General features: G+C 39.7%; 1 protein-coding gene across 5 annotated transcripts in view; it reads right to left on the bottom strand.

The window, feature by feature from the left end:
* Positions 1-481: 481 nt before the first annotated feature.
* The window catches only part of MARK1 (microtubule affinity regulating kinase 1), a 142,364-nt gene continuing 122,520 nt past the window's right edge, over positions 482-20,325 (bottom strand). For 2 of the 5 annotated variants that reach the window (XM_081226157.1, XM_081226161.1), the window contains exons 13-18: positions 19,926-20,119; positions 15,764-15,864; positions 14,326-14,490; positions 13,086-13,340; positions 6,847-6,891; positions 482-3,029 (exon numbers count right to left, since the gene is read on the bottom strand). In XM_081226157.1, the coding sequence (XP_081082283.1) occupies positions 2,675-3,029; positions 6,847-6,891; positions 13,086-13,340; positions 14,326-14,490; positions 15,764-15,864; positions 19,926-20,119 (1,115 nt within the window). In that variant the 3' untranslated portion in view covers positions 482-2,674. The remainder of the gene's footprint in view (positions 3,030-6,846; positions 6,892-13,085; positions 13,341-14,325; positions 14,491-15,763; positions 15,865-19,925; positions 20,120-20,325) is intronic. The other 3 variants (XM_081226158.1, XM_081226159.1, XM_081226160.1) reach the window with 3 other exon arrangements.

Below are 20,325 nucleotides of genomic sequence, written 5' to 3'. Positions count from 1 at the left end.
ATTGAGCACTTTCACTGTCTCCTATTTGAGTGCGTGTTTTTTTGCCTTGTGCGCGTTTATATTTTGTCTTCCCAAATGGACCAAAATTTTGGAGAAGTAGGAACCCTCTTTTACAATTCCTCTATATACCTTAAGGCACAGTAGGTACCTCAATAGGTATTTTAAAAATGAAGGCAGAGATCTTGATTAACTGACACATGCTGTAAATCACTTATTTATAGTAAATTGATGTCTCACTCATCACATGCCGTTTTGTTGTCCACATTGTGAAATGGTACCATTGGTGAAAATCACCTCACAATAAGATCTTTTGGGTTTTAAATCAAGGCCTATCTTATTGGGTCAAGATTCTAGAGTGTATTTCAGCTTATTATTTATCAAATTAAATACTGTGCCCAAGTCTCTACAAAATAATTTAATATTAGGGATGTTATAGCAAATCATACTTAAACAGAAATGAAGGAAATCCTGATATCACATAGCCAGTGAACATAAACTGGTATTTATTTATGCAAACATACTATAAAATTCCTCTAAATCTTCAAAAAAAAGTTATGTCGCCATATAAAATGGGAAAATCTAAAGTGAATATTAAGATTTCATTTTTAGTTCATAAAAAATATTGAAGTAAAATTCCTTGCCCACAAACACAGAAGAGTTAACCAGAGTGAGAAAATGCGAAAGAACATCAGTTTTTTGCCTTGGAAAAGGCATGTCTATTTTTTAAAAAGTGTTTTAATTGATAGGAACTCCAATAAAAAAGATTAAACTTTTCTTGTCATAATGACATCTTGGAAACCTACACAGCTTTCCCCCCATCAACTAAATTTAGCACACACAAAATAAACTCCCCATACAGAATACTTTTGCCCTAGAAAACAGGTAATTCACATTCTGATAAAGAGCAAAAGACAAGTGCTTTATTATGAGAACTGTTCAAGTAAAATTTCAGCGTGCACCAGTGAAGGTGAATAAAGATTTGAGTCAATTGTTTTGAATGAACACTAGGTTAAAAAGGGGCTACACAGTTGTTGTTGGTTTTTTTTTTTTTTTTTTTCCAAACACCATCCTTTGCTAAGGCAAAAATACACTTCATTTTAGAACAGAACTTTACAGAAGAAAGCTACATCACAGTACAGTACAGATCACCCTAGTCTGGAAGCCATCATGGAATGGCACATCACCTACGCTTAGAGCTTTCTAATGTAGGCTAGAATTACAGTATTTAATCACAGCTTTATTTTCCTTTAAATTGATAAAATTGGAATACACTTTCTATTTCTCAGGAGTGTGCAGATGGGGCCCATATGCTGATATTACAGTAATTACAACATTAAATAACATTGCACAGTCAACCTCCAAGGCTAATTCAGTAGAAAATAACAAGTATTAAAATGTACCTTTACTAGTGGTTTTACATCGCATAAATCACTAATTATGAAAGAAAAGTAGGCAAATGCCAATTACAAAGCTGCACATTATAGGCACAATGATGTGGAATAAATACAAGAAATCTGGCAAAATATTAAAAACAAACGGGTCACATGGGAACCAACTGAACAACCACATAAGCGTAAATCAATAATATACTGCTATAAATAGCATGTTTTGCTCGAAGTCTCTTAAGTAATGACAGATACTACTGTTCCGGGGGTGGGTGAAGAGGCTGGGAGGCGCATGAGGAAGATGCTCCCAATGCCAGTTAATTCCTGAGGTGGCGTTATTTCTTAACTGATGCATTGATCAACACTGTAAAGATGAGTTTGTGCTATGAAACAGTCCCAATATTATTGTACTTCCGCAATTAATGTTGTGGGATTTGGAAGGCAGCAAACCTAAGTGACATTTTACATTATAATAGCCAGATGAAGTATTGATTCTTTTAAATTTTGCTGCTACAATTAGCAGTGGGCCAGAAAATACTTTAAAGTTCAAAAGAAATTTGATATAGGTTTAACTTCTTCCCCAGTACTTCTTAGTTAGCTAAAGACAATGCTATTATTATTTTCACGTACTTTATTTTAAAAAACGCTAAGTGCCAACACTGTAAACATTTTGTATCTTCTCAACTAAACCTTGTCTGATAACAAGGATAAGAGCAAAGATAAGCAGGAGTAGTTCTGTGTATAATAAAGCTGATCTATTTATCAGCTTCTGGTTTAAATTTAAATATGATTTAAAAATAATTTTTTAAAGTCCATGCTATAATTGTAAAGACTATTTCTGTGCACTTTTAATTCTGGACACAATTCTCAAATTTTCAAAATTGCATGACGGAGGTAAGAATTTTAAAAACCCACCAGAATGTAAATAACAGAAAGAACATTTTCAACTCAAAGCATCAAACGTACATTTACGTGCAGAAATCTAGACAACTATACAGGTTTTTAAGCAATCATCTGTTTTATTATACAACTCTATAAACAGAAAATGAACAGAAATACACAATATACTTACCTGTACATGTGAACCTACTTTTTTAGCTACAGATATTTATTATAGTTCATACTGACTTTAATTTTACAGTTCATAACTATGTATAACCTTATTGCAGTAAGGGCAAAATCTACATGGGGAGATTCACAGGCCAATCACATTAAGCATTGCCAGTACATTCAAAAGCTGTACCTCATATATGGATGTATCTTCCCTGATCCTGTAAATTTGAGTTTCTTTACAGCTTAAGCTCATTTGCTATTTTAGATGCAATGTTCTTAAAGGCAATAGAAGTCCCGGATATTCGCTTGAAGCGGACCCCATTGAGGGACAGCCGTGGCAACTTGCAGACCTCCATCTCCCACTGCACAAGGCTATCCTGCCTGGCATCTCCATGGACACAGAAAAGCAAAAACCTCTCTTTTTGTTCATAATCACAGTTATTTGCATCTAACACTTTCCGGATTTCTCTCATCATGTCACTGGGGTCCATTGAACTAGTGGTCTTCATACTCCACGTGAACCGCAAAGAACGTGGCTTGGAATCTTTACCCTCCTCCTTGTCTCTTTCTTTTGGTTCCCCTGTTGTACTTCTGGAATAAGAGGACAGAGGGGGAAAAAAATGAAAACAGAAATTCCATTCAGCAAAGAAATCAAAACACACATAAAATCTAAGTGGTCATAATCCAGTGCTTAATAAAACTACCCAGTTTGCAGACTACCTTCAAGCAGATACAAAGATTTGTATCATCTTGCTGTTACAAAAACCAGACTCCAGGACACCATCTGTTTTGATTTTATTAATAGCTTCCATTTAAAATAGCACATTTTCTTAAATATATTTGTTTGTGGGAAGTAAGTTTGCATCCAGAAGTAAAAAATTTGGTACTTTTCCTCCATATTTCTCTGTTTAAGTTGGAAAATGCAGATCCTCCATTTTCTGTACATTTATACAAAATGGATACCACTAGCATGCTGCTTATAAATACACATTTTTGAAATACAATGAAAAATTTCCTTTCTTTTTTACCTTTTTTGGGTAGGAGAAGGACTGGGGACAAGGAGAGCAGTAATGGCTACAGAGGGATTACTTGTACCTGATGATGTTGAGAAAGAACGTGGTACTGCAATGGGGTGAAGACGTCAGGCCATACCACACGCAGGGGTGTAGACATCAGTTCTAATGATTTCAACGTTTTGCTAAAGATATCCTTAAAATAGTCTACAAGGCTCCACATGACCTACACTCCAACTCCCAACCCCAACCCTTCATCTATTATTTTCCTCCTTGCTCATGCCCATCAAGACCCACTGGCCTCCATACTATTCTCCGAACATACGGGGTATGCTCTTGCCTTATGGCTCTAACACAGGCTGTTCCCTCTGCCACGAATGCTTTTCCCTCACATAGATGAATGACTAACTCCCTTACTTCTTTCAAGTTTCTGCTCACTTTCTCCATGTGGTCTACCCTAACTACCCTACTGCACCCCCAGCTCCTACACTGGCATGGCCAACCTCCTCACCCTGCTATTTTTTCCTCTATAGTACTTATCACATTCTTACATAGTATTTAATTCATTTATTTATTATGTTTATTATTTATTGTCTCCATGGCTAGATTGCAAAGGCCAGGAGGGTAAGGAGTTTTGTCTGTTTTGTTCACTGATACATCTCAGACATATAGAACCGTGCTAGGCAAACAGTAGATGATTAACGCATATTTGTTAAATGAATGAACCTTATTGGATTCTCCTTATTGTAGGTCTCCCATAAATAATATAGTATCAGAAAACCTACTTCAAATAATCAAAGAAAGGTAAAATTCATAGATTACTTATGATTCAGAAGATGCCGTAATTAAATGTGTTGAGCAATTATCCACAGATGTTACAATTTTAACTTGTTAATCTATCTCACTTACATGTGATTTAAAGAAAAATACGATGTACTTTGAAAGTTTATATTCTACTATATAAATATTTTGTATCTGTTTATAGATTTTATATCACTACCATATAAAGTATATTCACGTATATATTTATATGTATCAATTTTTATGTACACATTTACATATGCTTTCCTCCTCATTCCTAGATATCTGGGCTGACAAAGCTCTGCCAACTATGCAAGCTTGAGAAAAGCAGGAAAGGAGTAAGTACAGAAAATATATTTCCAAAGTATGGAGAGTATTTATCTCAGTGGCTTCTCTATTATTCTCTTTTTTGCTCACTGAATCTAAGCCATGGCATCACAGGCCTCTGGGTGTGCAGGTCCGACCAGTATCATTTACTGGGACCACATGTACAATGCGGGCCATGGAATCAGCCTGCTAGGGTGGGGACGCACCCCCGACATCACTTGACTGAACACTCATTTAGAACTGTTGGCTAGGAAATGTAAATTACTTTCCTGAGGTCATAGAGCTAATGAATTGGAAAGCAAAGACTAGAAATCAGATGTTTTATTCCAAGGATAGTTTTCCTTCCATTCCATCAAGGAAACCTGGTGACCTTAAGACAACAGGCACATACAAGATATTTTTCTACCTGTATCTCAAAGGCATCAGCACAGGTAACGTTAACTGTAGAAAGTGCCTGGAAATACTGACACCAACAGTAACAACTAACATTTACTGAGTACTTACTAGGTACCAGGAACTGTTCTAAGTGCCTAACATGTATTATTTACTCATTTACCCCTCACAACAACCCTAGGAGGCAGTCAGAATGAGGACGCATGGGCACAAAGAGTTAAAGTAACTTTCTTAAGGTAAGTGGTACAACACAGCCAACGCCCACGCGGTCTGCTATTCACCATCGTGCCCGACCATCCCTCTGAAAGGACAGAACCTCACTGTAACTGGTTTGGTCCCCCCGATGCTCCTTACTGCTTCTTCATCTGTAAAATGGATACTTTTCACTTGGTTGTTATGAGGATTAAATGACCAGCCAGTACCTTATAGATAGTAGGTATCAAATAAGTTTGCTCAAAAGCAAAACAGACAAACAGACAAAAAACCAAAAAGCAAAATTCAACAATGATCAAACAAAAGAGACACGCAGTCACATTAAAAAGAGAAATGCATGAAGATTAACTGCAACATCAGCAGCGACTTGTGACCCTACACGCGATTAAATGTCTCAGAGGGAAATCGAGTAGAAAGACAGGATGAGATGCAAGAACGGGGCTCAAGACTCAGTGACTGAGTGAGGGAGGAGTTGAAAACAAGAGTCCTGCATGTTTACTCAATAGGCAGAAGGAAATTAGACATATCTGTCCTGCCTCTCTTTGGCTCCGTACTATGGGGATTCAGGTACCTAACTCAAAAAAGAAATATTTCAACTACTATGACTAAACATATATACAGCACAGTTTGTAAAATAAAAAGACTACATAGGAATGCTGGTTAAAGTCTTTCCATAGCTCATTGTGTTTTATGTTTCAAATAATTTTAAAAAAGAGAAATTAAACTGAGGCTTGTGTTTAGCTGGTCAAATATAATTCCTGAATGAAGCTGGGCCTCTGTCTTACTGAGCAACTGCTTGTTAAGGTTCTGAGATTTATACTGGACCCCTTAATGCTGGTGTCCACTCGAAATAATTGAATGCCTTCGTTTCTTAAATTTCCCATTTATAAATATGAACACAAGTACTAACATGTCACTAATGTGGGCCCCAGACCAGCGGCATCAGTGCCCCTCCCTGACAATCATAAACCCTGTGGGTGGGGCTCCGCCACCTGCTTCCTCAAGCCCTCCGCCTGATGCTGAATGTGCTCAAGTGTGAGACCCACTGCCAGAACGAATACACAACCAATATTAAATGTCAAGTAACCCACAAAGTATGACAGGGTGAGAGCTTTGAAATGTGGTCCACCAATGAAGAGTCCCCTAAAATATATTACTAATATCACATCTTCCTATGTATTTGGTAACCTCCATGTTCTGCATTATTTGACTGAGACTAATTTTTTTTTTGCTGCGCTGCAAGGCATGCGGGGTCTTAGCTCCCTGACCAGGGATCGAACCCGTGTCCCCTACAGTGGAAGTGCAGAGTCTTAACCACTGGACTGCCAGGGAAGTCCCAAGATTGATTTTATTTACATCATTTTAGTGAGAAAAGGATCAGTACATTTTAATCTATGAATTCTTCTGCTAAGACATGTTTTTTTAAAGGACAGAAAGGCAAGCATACAATTCAAAATAATGTTTAGAAAACACAAACTTAAAGTTAATAAACTTAATAAATGCTAGGCAACATTAGGAAAACCCATACCAATATAAAATTTTAAATACACATACTATCTAGTTATTAGTTCTATCCATGTTTATTAAGTGCTGTAAGTATTTCAAAAGTACGTCGTCACACACAGGGACCTAGCAGCGAAGTATTAATAGTGGCTCCTCACCTTGAAGTGTCGGCTCTGCCACTGGCTTCGCCTTCACTTGGATCCCTCAAAACAAAGTGAAGGTTGAGATTTAATGATAAAAGTGAAAAAAATACCAAGAAAACCTACATCTAAAATGATCTTAAAATAAACCTGTTGAGCAAACTTCTAGCATGACAGATTTCTACGACTAGTCAGTCTAATACCATTTCTTATGTTTTTCATCACAACCACACTTGACTACGATTTATTGAGCGTCTACTGGGTATTGTCATAGAGGAGATGCTAGGGGATGGTCTAGGATTTTTGCGTGATCTTCCAATTCCCAGCCACGATTTTAAAGTCATAATTTACCTTTTGGTTTAGCTTAGTTCAATCTAAAGTCAAAACTATTTAATAATTATCGACAGCAAGATTTAACTTCATAATGGTTATTAAACATAATTTGAGTAGTCGCTCAATTTACAAAAATATAAATTAATCTTGTAGTTAGAAATGAAGCTCAACACATAAATATTTCTAAAAATAAATACTAGTTTTCAAATATGCAAGTAACTTATTTCAGAGGTTATGCTAATGATTCATGCACATGATAAAATATTATAGCAAACCAAACAGCCTATCCAAGCAGGTGAGTCTAAAGACATGAATTCAAACTTAAACAGAAACATTGATCTTACCTGGACATCCACCTGTGAAGTAAAACCAGGAAAACTCCACTAATTGTTCTTTTGTTGAATGTAATTAGTATTTTTGAAGTTTGCCAAAACTTTAACTATTTGTCATTTTCAAAGGTAATCAAGTATCTAACAGGAGTATCAAGTTATAAACCAGTTTAAATAGATTAAGAGAAGGCTGGTGATAGCAAAATACTATTAAATAGCTGGAAAAGTAACCAACTTAAACTCTTACGTCCACATTTTCTTAATGTTTTAACCATTCCAGAAACATTTATATTATTTATGTAAAATAAATGCAACAGGAATAAAATCAGTGCCACCTTCCCCATTCCCCAAATTAAGAAAATCCAGCAGTACAATAAGCTCTAAAACTTCAACTCATGGTTAAAAATATGAATGCCTTATATGCTTCTCAGGGTCTTTAACTATAGGGCTTTCTTGACAAAAATATTATGTAAAAGCCATTTTCCTATCTGAATTAAAAAGGATAATAAGATGTAGTCTCACATTCAAATGGGGTTTCTTAAATTTCTATTTTTAATAACTAGCATTTTCATTGGGAAGTATAATAAAAGTTCAAAGCCATCTACACAAACCTATTTTTATTATAGCACACTGAAATAAACGAAACATTTTTTGAGCAGGCTCAAAGTGAAATATATATTTTGAGTTACATGTGGATGTACTGATATATATACTGAACGGCAGTCCACCAGCTGGGCAAGAAAGATAATAATGCTGTTGATTCCTGATGCTAAGATAAAATTCCTTTAGCAGGAAGGGACATACATCTCACTGGACTTTTCTGTCCTATTTATACTTTGCCTTATGAATCACGGCTAGCAGACTGCTGCCCAAGTGTAAGCATTAGGAATGAAACACCCCTTAGACCCTACTTCCCTTGCTGTAATTGTGGAAATAGCAACTGACTCGTCACATCGTTTCCCATACCCTGTTCCTGCCTTCCTGGATGCCACTAGGAACACTGAATGGAAGAATTTCTGCTATTTGGCAGTGGTTTCAAATAGTCCAGTTAAGTCAGCTCCAAGCAGCCATGGTGGGAGGCATCCAGGGATACAGAACGTGCCACTGGCTGTAACAGCATATGCAGTGAAGCATGGTTCTCCAATATTTAAAACTTAAAGGAAAGCCAAATATCTTATATATAATCAGTTGAACGAATCAGGTTACTCCCTATGATTTAAAAAAATCATAAGGTTTGATCCAACCTCCTGTTTGTACAGTAGGTATACAGCACTGATCCAAAGCAATTAAATGCTATTTAAAAGGCTTTGGAAATAGTACGTCTACATCCCCCCCCCTTGACAGATTAGTCTAGTGTAAATCACTTTCCTAATTAGGAAGTTCTTTCTTAAAACCAGAAAACAACTCTCTCATATGGCCATTCTGGTGTCCAGCTTCTTACTGGCCAAGGAGAACTACTAGCTGGTTTCTTCTCTGTGATAATGGTTTTCAAATACATGAACGATTAACTCTGAACTATTCTTTATCCTTCTTTTCTTAAAGCTTAATAACCCAAATTCCTTTACTTTTTTCCCCTATAAAACCCTATTTTCTTCATCTTTTAAAGCCTTCAGTGGCACGTTGGGGACTTAGCTGGTCCCCGAGTCTGGAGGCGGTCTTGGCCCCCGCACTGTGCTCAGAGCCAGCCTTGCCCCCCAGCACCCCGGGTGCCGGTGCGGGTCCCACGGGGGCGCCAGCGTGCGGCCTCATTTCTTCAGGCTTTAGGCAGAGTGAAGTGAGGAAGGCAAAGGGAACAGAGAGGAAGGCCGGGCTTGAACCCAGGATGGAATTAACAAGACGAGACCAGTGGGAAGGACGATAACCTGACAGCTGAGTTGAGAATGTTAAATAATAAGGCACTGAGAGGTTCTCTAGCTTATCTCCAAGTCTCCAACCCCCGAAAGCTCAGCTGCCCGTCCCGTCTGCCAGCTGCTAAAGAGCTCAGCAGGTTCATCCCTGGGGCGGAGACCCATGCTTGCTTGTCTTCCTGCATTAAGTCGTCAGGGGGGTAGTAGATGGCGTCATCTTGAGCCACAAAATGCTACCCTTGTGCACTGCTGCGGATGCAAACATACTTGTAAAGCCAAAGCTGTTCACAGGGTGACAAGTGGCCTCGGAGAAGAATTGAGCATTTTTTCTCTTCTCTCACCAAATCCAGAATTAATTAAAATATGTTAAAAATCAAGACATTAAAAAACCCTATCTAATTTCCGACAAAGGACAGCAAACAACCTCCGCTCTCCCTTCTTTCCCTACCACGCCCCCCCCCCCGCCCCCTGCCAAAACCCTCTACTAGATGACACTGTTCAAAGTGTAATAAGGCCATGGTGGAACCTTAGAAACTTCCACGCTAGCTCCCCTCACACGCTGGGTCTGAACACTCCTATGCCCTCAACCTTGTTCTCTCTTTCAGGACCTGCCCCCTTCAGAGCACTTATCAGAATGTATTACAAGCTTATTTGTTTACTTTTTAAACTGTCTTCCACACTATTTGTCCACTCATTAGATGAATGTTTACTGAGTGCCAGAGTCTGTGTCAGAGGAAGCACCCACCGCTCAGCAGGAGATTCAGAACAAAACAAAGCAAGCCAACAAGCCAACGGCAAAGCCCTGTTCTCACGAAGCGTGTCTCCTCGGCAGAGATGGACGATGAACAACTACGTAAAGCCAACATACTATCTCAGGTCGTAATAAGCGCTATAGAGAAAAATAAAGCTGGAAAAGGGAGTGTTGGGAGGAGGAGGGGATGATTTTCAACATGGGGTTGAGGAAGGCCTCGCTGAGGAAGTGAGAGTCCCGCAAAGACCTGAAGGAGGTGTAGAAGCCAGCCACGCAGGTATCAGCGGAGTATGAAATCCTGAACAAGCGTGCCTGGTGTGCCCGAGGACAGTCAGGTGCCCTCTGGGGCTGGGGAAAGAGTGGGAGAAGATGAGGCCAGAGCAGGAACAGGTGGCCAGACTATGGAGACCAGTGGCAGGCTCTGAACTGCATTCTGAGTGAGATAAAAAGCAAGCTGAGGGGCTTCCCTGGTGGCGCAGTGGTTGACAGTCCGCCTGCCGATGCAGGGGACGCAGGTTCGTGCCCCGGTCCGGGAAGATCCCACAGGCCGCGGAGCAGCTGGGCCCGTGAGCCATGGCCGCTGAGCCTGTGCGCCCGGAGCCTGTGCTCCGCCACCGGAGAGGCCACAACTGGGAGAGGCCCGCGTACCGCAAAAAAAATTAATAATAATAAGCAAGCTGAGGATTTTTAAATCGAGGACTTACATTATTGTGAACAGGACAGGAGGACAAGAGCAGAAGCTAGGGGACCTGTGAGGACGTGGAAGATCAACAGTGGTTTAGACCGTGACGGCAGTGGTAGGAGTGCTGGAAGCAGCTAAATCCTGCAACTGTTGTGAAGGCACAGCCAACACAACCGCTCGTGGAACTGACACGTGGTAGGAAGAAAGGAGGGGTGAAGGATAATCCAGGCTCAGGGTCTGCGCAACCATAGGATGGTGTCGCCGTTACCTAAAATGAAGGAGGAGGAGGGAGGGGACAGTTTGAGGAAGAGAAGCGGGAGCTGAATTCTGGACAGGTTCTGTTTGAGAGTCTATCACACAACCAGGTGGAGAGGCAGCGCAGACTACTGGATACAGGAGTGTGCCCTTCCGAGGAGCGGCCTGGACTAAAAATCTAAGGTGGCATTGTTAACACGTGATGGAGCTTCATGTCATGGGCCTGAATGAGATCGCCAAGAGAGTGAGGATAACCAGAGAAGAGAATGTGTCCAAAGACCATGCCCTGGGGTAGGCTGGCATTTAGAGGTCAGGGGGAAGGGCAAAGAGACCTGAAAGAACCAGCAAAGGAGCCTGAGAAGGGATAGGGAGCCCGAGAGGGCGGAAGCCAAGTAAGGAAAAGGTTTCAGCTTTGTGGAGTGTCGTGAAACCATCAGCGACTCACAGGAATGATGGGGCTGCTGGGTAGAGGGCCCGGCACGTAGTAGGTCTTCACATTTGTTGAATACCTACATGGCAATCCTCTTGTCTGGTGTTCCTTACTACATTCCCTCTAGAATCTAAATTTTTATTGCAAAGTAAAGGGCAATATTTTGCACAATGCTTAATGGACAGTTAGTAATCAAGCATTAAACTCAAAACCTGTTTTTCTTCACCTTAAAATTAATCGTGGATTTACCAGGAGAAAGTACCGGGTTTTAAAAATGGATTTAAATTGTCAGCTAAATTCCAACTACTGATAACCTAACTACTACCCTGCTGACGGCCAGCCAGCACTCCTGTCCCACTGTCACGCTGACTCTGCAGGGGAGCTTTCAGGTCTTTCTCTGTCCATGTGTCATGGTAACTGCCCAAGCGGTACAAAATCTCAGACGGGTAACGGTTAGAAACAGACGTTGCGAGGGGGTATATTTAAAGTAATAAATTCAGCTGCGTGATCTTGGGCAAACTGATCCATGAACAGAGTCTATAAACAGCTCCAAGAAAAGATGCGAGGCTAAGGACACTGCTTCTCTTTTCCACACGCGCCATCTGAAATCCTAGGAACGCTCAAAACACTGAAAATTAAGTACTGAAGTACTATTTTTGCCGCAAGCACAGAACTTTCTTACCCATAACTTCTCATTCCCTCAAACGACTGCCTGCTATGGAGCCTGCGCTTCCCTCCCGAGTCAGGAACCCCACAGCGCCTCGCCTGCACTTTCCTTTCCGTTCACGTTCATTGTATATCATGGCTGGTGGTGTCCAGTCTGATCCTTCTGGGGCTGTCCGAATCTTGAGGGCACAGACGTTGTCTCTTTATCTTTGAATCCTGCTGAGCACCTGGCACAGGGCTTGGTTCACACGGGACTTTCATGGGCTTTTAGTAGGACCTGGCAGCACACCAAACCTACATCAACCTGCACTGTGTTCAGCAACTGGTATAATTCAACGTGTATTACCCACTTAGGCTTACTGTGTAGAAAAGGGCACAGTTTCATTACTCTGCTGGATTAGGTTACTACACTTGCATTCAGTTTGTGTTTACCATGTTCTGATGTTAGGATTTTGTGATGTTAAATTACATAAGGGATCTCCGTGATTCCAATACGGAGGCTTTTTATAAGGAGGAATAAAAGGTAAATGATACAAATATATATATAGATATATATATATATTATGTATATATATTATTAGTGAGCAATTGAAGAGTATTCTTAAGAAATACTATTTGAAGGATAAAGGTAAAGTCGTATTTAATTCCTTTTTCTACATCAAGGTTTTTAAGTAGGGGATATTCTTTGTTCGAACACACAGTTTCGATGTCAAGTTCTGCTCCTTCCGCTCTATTCTACAGTATTCTTAAATTCTCGTTTTGTTCTTTTCTTTTTCTCTCTTTCCGTTAAGGGAATAGACTTTATGTCTTCCTTGATCTTTTTCTTCCAACTTCTGTAAAAGAGCACGTCTCATGAAATGTCATAAAACCATTTTGGAAAATCACTGTAGAGACTAAAGGAAACAACGAAGCTTCTTTGTTAATTCCTAGAGGACAGAAAACACCACAATATGTTGGTACTGACCTGCGGACGAATTTGGACGTTATTTTGCTTATTATACCAGTTGACGTACCCCTCCTGGCGTGTGCAAATGCCCCCGTTTCATGCGAGGGGGAAGCGGGCGGCCCGTTGTAGGCAGCACCGCGGCGCTCACGGAGCTGCTCCCCATGGAAGGTGCTGCGGCTGGAGCTGCCCCGGGGGAAGCGGGTTCGGTCAGGGGTGGTGGTGCTGATACTGTGAGCAGACGGGGAAGCAGCGGGCGCGCGCTGGGCTGTACTGCTGGGACACATTGAGACGTATCTCTCAGAATACTGGCAGAGAAAGGTTTCACTCATGCTAAAAACCAGAAGAAAACTGCCATGGCTACTTTTATTCGGCCCTATTCTATTCTTTCTCATTACAGATGTGATGCATGGGTTGACTGTAATTACTGTTATCGTTGGAGACGGATGACATTTCAGATTCAAACTAAATGCCTTTTATAAAAATTTAGTTACTAATGATTAAGAAATTACTGAAACGGGGATACAAAGATAAACACTCTTCAGTAGCAGGAATGCCAGACAAGGGGCATGCAATTTTTTTTTTTTTTAACTATTCTCTTAAACCATTCAGCAATGTAGAACACAGATTTTACTGTTTATCAAAAAGCCTTTGAATTGAAGGCTCATTTCCTATTTATAATTTCAGCCTCAGTGATAGCAAATGCTACAGGACACCACCAACGTGATTAACAAATCTAACTATCAAACGTTTTCCTGAATTCGAGAAATCTCAACAAACAGAAATACCAGAAAAAGAGTTGTTTAACTTTATAACTGAAAGGGCTCTTCATGATCATCTGTTTCATCACTGACAGGAAAACTAAAAGTTCTTCTTAAGAACAAGTGACTGGCCAGAGCGGAGAAGATTAACCAGGTCTCAACCCCTAGTCTCGTGGGTTTTTGTTTGTTTGTTTTTAGACCATAAAAACTCAATTTAACTGAATGATAAATTTGGCAACAACCCTTTACTTTATGGAGGGATTTAAAACAAAATCCTTGAAGAAAATTCCTCCAGAAAATGATTTAAACTGTAAGCAACATTTCTGATAACTGCTAGGGGATGTAGTAACTTTATGTTACAATACAACTTTACCTCTGCCGCAAACACTGAATCTTCAAAAAGCTCGTAATGTGATGGCTATCTTGTATTTTTGTACGGTGCGACATTTTTTAAAACTCTTTTTAACGACAAACAAAATGAGATGCAACCAGCACGTTACCCGGGTCTGTAAGCTTCAGAGGTGTCTTTAATGGTCGGCAGTGTAACTTTAATAGGATGACCAGAAGCGGACATGGACTTCTGGTGGCGGGGTCGTGCTGAGGGGAGAGCGGAAGCCACGGCAGAGCCTGCAGAAGATATGCTGCTCGCGGACATCTCCGTGAGGCTTTCAACATAAGACAGTTGAGAAGACCGAGGAATGTAAAAAAGAAGAAAAACTGCAGTTTACTAAAATTTAAGAACTAGATTTTTTAAAGTCTAAATTGACTAATAGCTTTCATGACTGAAACACTTAGAAGTCAACATTAGTGGTATTATTACTGACTAACAACAACATTCTTGTCAAAAGTGCACAGGGTGAATTTACCACCACCTTCCATGGAAAAGATCTCACGCACTCTTGTTCTATATATGTGAATCTGAAAAGTATGACATTATTTTTATGGATAAAATGATGATGATTAGAGACAGTTTTCACTTTCCAGCAATCACAGTTGGGTGTGACGTGTTGCTGTGGTTCACTGTCCGCTATTCAATAAGAATTCATAATTGTAGCGAAAATCCTATCTCTGGAAACATCATGAAAACACTTTTAGTTCATATCTTTAATCAATAGGTTAAACTGTTATAGACTAAAGGAGCTGCAGATTAGGATTTAGTACAGGAAAAAGAGTAAGTTAGAAATCAATTCCCAACAACCTTTCTAGCCTAAAGGATCTTAGGTCCAGGGAAGATTCATGTACCTTTCTATGCCTTATAATAACATTTACTTTAAATGCCTATTAACTGAGAGGAAACAAGTGTAAGAATGGTCTGTCAAGTCTGCTGAAATGACGAGGGATGGAACTACATGGAATTTTATTAGAAAAGACTCCCCCTGTCCTTTTGTAATACACTGATGAGCAGCCCTTAACTCACGATGAAAAGAACTTAGATTTTTTAAATAATAAAATATGATGTATCATTATTTAAAACAAAACACTTTGAGAACTGTATGCTTCTCAATGATCAGTTGAGATGGCCACATTTCTTTAGAGGAAGGCAAACAAAGCCTTCAGTATTTGGATATAATGATGACTTGATAGGGGGTGGGTGGGAAGGAAGAAAGTAAGAAGGAAGCAGCAAGGGTATAAAAGAGTAAGATTCAAATAATGAAGGTCAGATTAGGATGCTGTTTTGCCAGAGGGAATTATTTACTATCATATTTTATTCAGAAACATCACAGGTTAAGACATTTATCTCCTTTTTTGCCTAAATATTTTTCCATTGCTCCATTCTGGTACAGATGAGGAGGTGCCTTAGTAAGAATGGTTGGTTGCAATCTAACTAGGTGTTTTGTGTTTCCTTTCCTCTTGACCCACTCAGCTACAGGAGTTTTACCCAGAGCACTAATGCAAAGCAATGACGAAGGTAGCCCTGCCTGTCACTGTGACAGTTACCTGCTGTCTTTTCCATTCTGCAATGTTGTGTATCGATCCGTGGTTCTTTCACAGACGTATGTATTCCTTCTTGCCATGCTACCTCCAGGATACACATTGTTCTTTAAGAAGGAAAAAAAAAACACATTAAAATATTCTAACTGTATTTGTGGAAAATCAGAGAAGTGAATTTAAGCTGCAAATAACTGAAAAAAATCTGTGGTAGAATTTTAATTTATCAGAATCTTATATTAACAAATTCTATCTCCCACCCTTCTCCCTTGTAGGAATAAAAGGCAAAGCATAGCAAGCATTGCACAGTTTTCTTAGCTTACTGTCCTACAGCAGTGGTGAACAGTTGTTTGGAAAAAGCTGGGTTTTATTCATGCCTTTGTAAGCTGGTGATAGGGAGAAGGCCAGGAGAGTAGCACGGGCAGCTTGAGGGGACTATGCACGAGAGACACCCCACACTATCATCACAAACAGGAAACCTGGGGCCCTGACGATGGAAGGCCCCCTGGAAGCCCGTGGGTGAACCTTCTGCACCTGCTTGGGAAAACCCCACAGCCACTGGTGATGTTAAGAGACCAAAGCTCCAGGGTCACAGGCAAGCCCAGCTGAGGACACCAACACTGTGTGCAGTGCCACCCTGGGAATACTTCCTCTTTTCAGCTACACAGAAATACAGTGTTTTTTTTTTTAACTAATAAATCCCTAATTTTTGAACATTTAATTATTTCCTACTTTGCTCCTATAGACTACTGAGGAGGTTTAACTGGAGATTTAAAATTTAGAGGAGAGGACTTCCCTGGTGGTGCAGTGGTTAAGAATCCACCTGCCAATGCAGGGGACACGGGTGCGAGCCCTGGTCCGGGAAGATCCCACATGCCACGGAACTAAGCCCGTGTGCCACAACTACTGAGCCTGCGCTCTAGAGCCCGCGAGCCACAACTACTGAAGCCCACGCGCCTAGAGCCTGTGCTCCGCAACTAGAGAAGCCACCGCAATGAGGAGCCCGCACACCACAACGAAGAGTAGCCCCAGCTCGCTGCAACTAGAGAAAGCCCGCGCGCAGCAACAAAGACCCAGTGCAGCCAAAAATGATGAATGAATGAGTGAATTTATTTAAAAAAAAATTTAGAGGAAAAATCCTGGAAATAAATAACAGAAAATAGGGAAAAATCCTGGAAAAGTATAAAACCACTAAGATATTACTAGAAGTCTGTAAAATTATCCCATAAGCACCAAATGTAGCAATATAAGAATATTGGCTTTTGATAATTTCACTGTTTTGGCTGAACTGTCACGAGTAACCTAATTTTGAACAAATTCCTTGTCAGATCATGCTACCATACATCCTTCAGAGACCTCTAAAACGTTTCTGGCTGTCTTCAGTAACACTACTTTCCTTCTCAAAGTGTGATGGGTGAACAGTTTCTCCTTCAAAACTGTGCCTTCCATGTTTCTGATCCTCACAAGCTGCCTCCCTGGCCTTGTCCCTTTGATGGCAGTGATGCTAATACTAAGTGGCTAAGAGAAATTCTGATAGAATTTCTCTACCAGAATCTTTTGGTTATGTTTAAAAAAAAAAGATAAGTAAGTGTGGCATAGTTAGTTTAACTTTAAACCAATGCCTTCGTTTTTATGCCTTTTTAAAATTAATAAATATGCTTTGAATACCCACTATGCGCATGATCACTAATGATTCTGAGGAAGCTACCGTGTCAGTGTGTAACAGGAGAACATAAATATGGGGAAACAACAGTGAACAATGCAAGGCAGCATATAGCTACGAGCTAAATAACGTGGTCCAGCAATCAGAAAGGCCAACAAGATCACTTTGGAGTGTTCAGTCCTAGGAGGCTCCATCCAGGAGGCAGGACTCGAAATGATCTATAGAAATGGGATTTTCATAATGTGCAGGGGGAACTTTAAGCAAGAGCACTGCATAAAGACAGGGGTGGAAACAGCTGAGAATATTCATGGGAAAATATGACCAAGTTGAGTTGAACGACAGGTAATCTAGCAGAGTAGCAGGAAATAGGGGATGGAATTCTTTCTTTCTGTTATATGGGGTGATAACACTCTGGAAACTGTCCTCTAGTTGATGTTTAGATAAGAGGAAATGATGACTTGTCTAAAAAACTACTTATAAAAAATGTATTAAATCTATTATATAGTTAAATCATTTCCAAACAGACCAGCTGGAATGTAAGTGGCTATATCCATTCATCCTTAAAGTGGTTATATACATCTGTTTCATAGACCAGAAGGTGATGATCAAATCACATATTTTTTAAAAAATATGGTTTCCATTAACTGTGTAAGACAATGGGTATTGGGGAGTTTAACCCATTTACAATTAAGGTTATGCTGGGCTTTCTGGTACCTTATTTCATGTTTCTATTTAAAGTGTCTTTACGTTTTCTCTCTCCTTTCCTACTTTCCGTAAGCTAAATCAATTTCTTTTCTTCTGTTGGTTTAAAAGTTATACATTTTATTTTTGTCCTTATATTTCTTGCCCTTAAGTTCCTGAATTTATTTTTGCTTATCACTACAGTCGTCCCTCAGTATCCGCTGGGGATTGGCTCCAGGACCCCATGCGGATTCCAAGATCTATGGAGGCTCAAGTCCCTTATATAAAGTGGCTGAGTATAGTTGGCCCTCCGTATCCACAGGTCCCGTGTCTTCAGGTTCAACCAAACATGGATGGACAGTGAGGGCCAACTGTACTGATTTCTTACACTTACCCCTATCTTCCCTTCCAAGGCATATGCTTTTTCCTTTAATTTCTATCCCTATCCTCACTTCCTGGATATTATCCAGAATTTTGGTTCTGAATTTTCATTTTTTTTCTTTTTTGTATATGTTACCACATACATACTTTAATAAGTTAGTTGATTGCTTTCAATTCCCATATATTTTACAGCAAAACTCTACATACCTTTCACTTACTATAAGAGTACTTCCTCAAACAGTACAGTGTTTTCAAATGGGTCACTGTATCACAAGAGTTGAGGTACTTTATTCATAAGAATATGCTTATTGTACCTTTATGTTTAAATGACAGTTTGGTTGGGTATAAAATTCTGTGTTCAATGTGCTTTTCTTTTGATACTTTAAAAAAGTATATATTTTGTATCCATTTATCTTCTTGCATCCATCTTACTGTTGAGAAATCAGATGTCAGTCTGCATCTTGCTCATTTTAAGGTCACCTGCTGCCTCATTCTGGGACCTTTAAAGTTTTTCCTCTTTGCTTTTGGTATCCATATATCACACTTTAATGAGCCCAGGAGTAGGTTTTCCTTCTTGCTTCTCGTTGCCCTTTTGAGACCTTTTAATATGAAGTTTTCCATCTTTTTAAATTATTATTTCTTCTTCAAATATTTCCTCCCTTTCATTTTGCCCCTTTTCCTTTCTATACTCCTATTTCCTAAATGTCACTAATTCTACTTCTATCCTTTGTATATCTTAGTTTTCGTTTATATTTTCTCTTTATTCTTTGCTGCTGTCTTATAGGGGGACGTCTCAATCTATCTTCCAGCTCCCATTATATAATTTCTATAGTTTGCTGTTTTAAGTGGATAATGGGAGCTAACTCTATAAAGTAATTATTGTTGTAGTCTGCCTTCATTGAACAGTTTATTTGTAAACATAAAATTAAATGCACCAATATAATATACTATCAAGTAAATATTACAAACATGAAAACTGAGGCAGGAAAGTTTAATGTACTGTTTTGTGGTAAGGTTAAATGTTATTTTAAGAATTCACAGTTTTCGTTCTTAAATTGCATTTATTAGAAGCTCGGCCCCCTTTGCATGTTCTTTTTTTTTTTTTTTTTTTTTGTGGTATGCAGGCCTCTCACTGTTGTGGCCTCTCCCGTTGCGGAGCACAGGCTCCGGACGCGCAGGCTCAGCGGCCATGGCTCACGGGCCCAGCCACTTCGCGGCATGTGGGATCTTCCCAGACCAGGACACGAACCCAAGTCCCCTGCATCGGCAGGCGGACTCTCAACCACTGCGCCACCAGGGAAGCCCTGCACGTTCTTTAAATGTATGATTCACTTTAATATTTTTAATCTTGAAAAGAAAAGATAAAATTTAAAAAAATCTTTAAACAAAAAAATTCTGACAACAAATAACTACAGCATACTGCAGTTTGCCAGAATATTTACTCACACTTGGAATGGTTGAAGACTTTTTCCTTTCTGGCCCTACAAGAGGACTTGTAGTCATCTCACTTTTTGAACCAACTGTTGTGCTGCCAAGTTTACGAGCCACATCTTTGTCCCACTCCTCTTTCTGTTCACTTTCCACGCTGTTAGCCTGAGGCCTTTTGGTATATGATACGGCAGGGGGAATGGATGGACCAGCTGTAATTTTTTAAAAAGCATAATTAGCTGAAAAGCAACTGACATATTTTCTTCTAACGAACAAAAACTCTGTATTAAAAATATCTTTATTTGCATATACTTTACACTCTCAATGAAGATTAAACTGTTTGATTAGAAAAATTAGGTCAGCCCCTGAAAACAGGATTATATTTATCATTCCGTAATATAAACCTGTGATAACTGGG

Source organism: Mesoplodon bidens (assembly GCF_964165515.1).
Source record: "Mesoplodon bidens genome assembly, chromosome: 2".
NCBI classification, from domain to species: domain Eukaryota; kingdom Metazoa; phylum Chordata; class Mammalia; order Artiodactyla; family Ziphiidae; genus Mesoplodon; species Mesoplodon bidens.
This window is presented reverse-complemented; position numbering and strand designations above follow the sequence as displayed.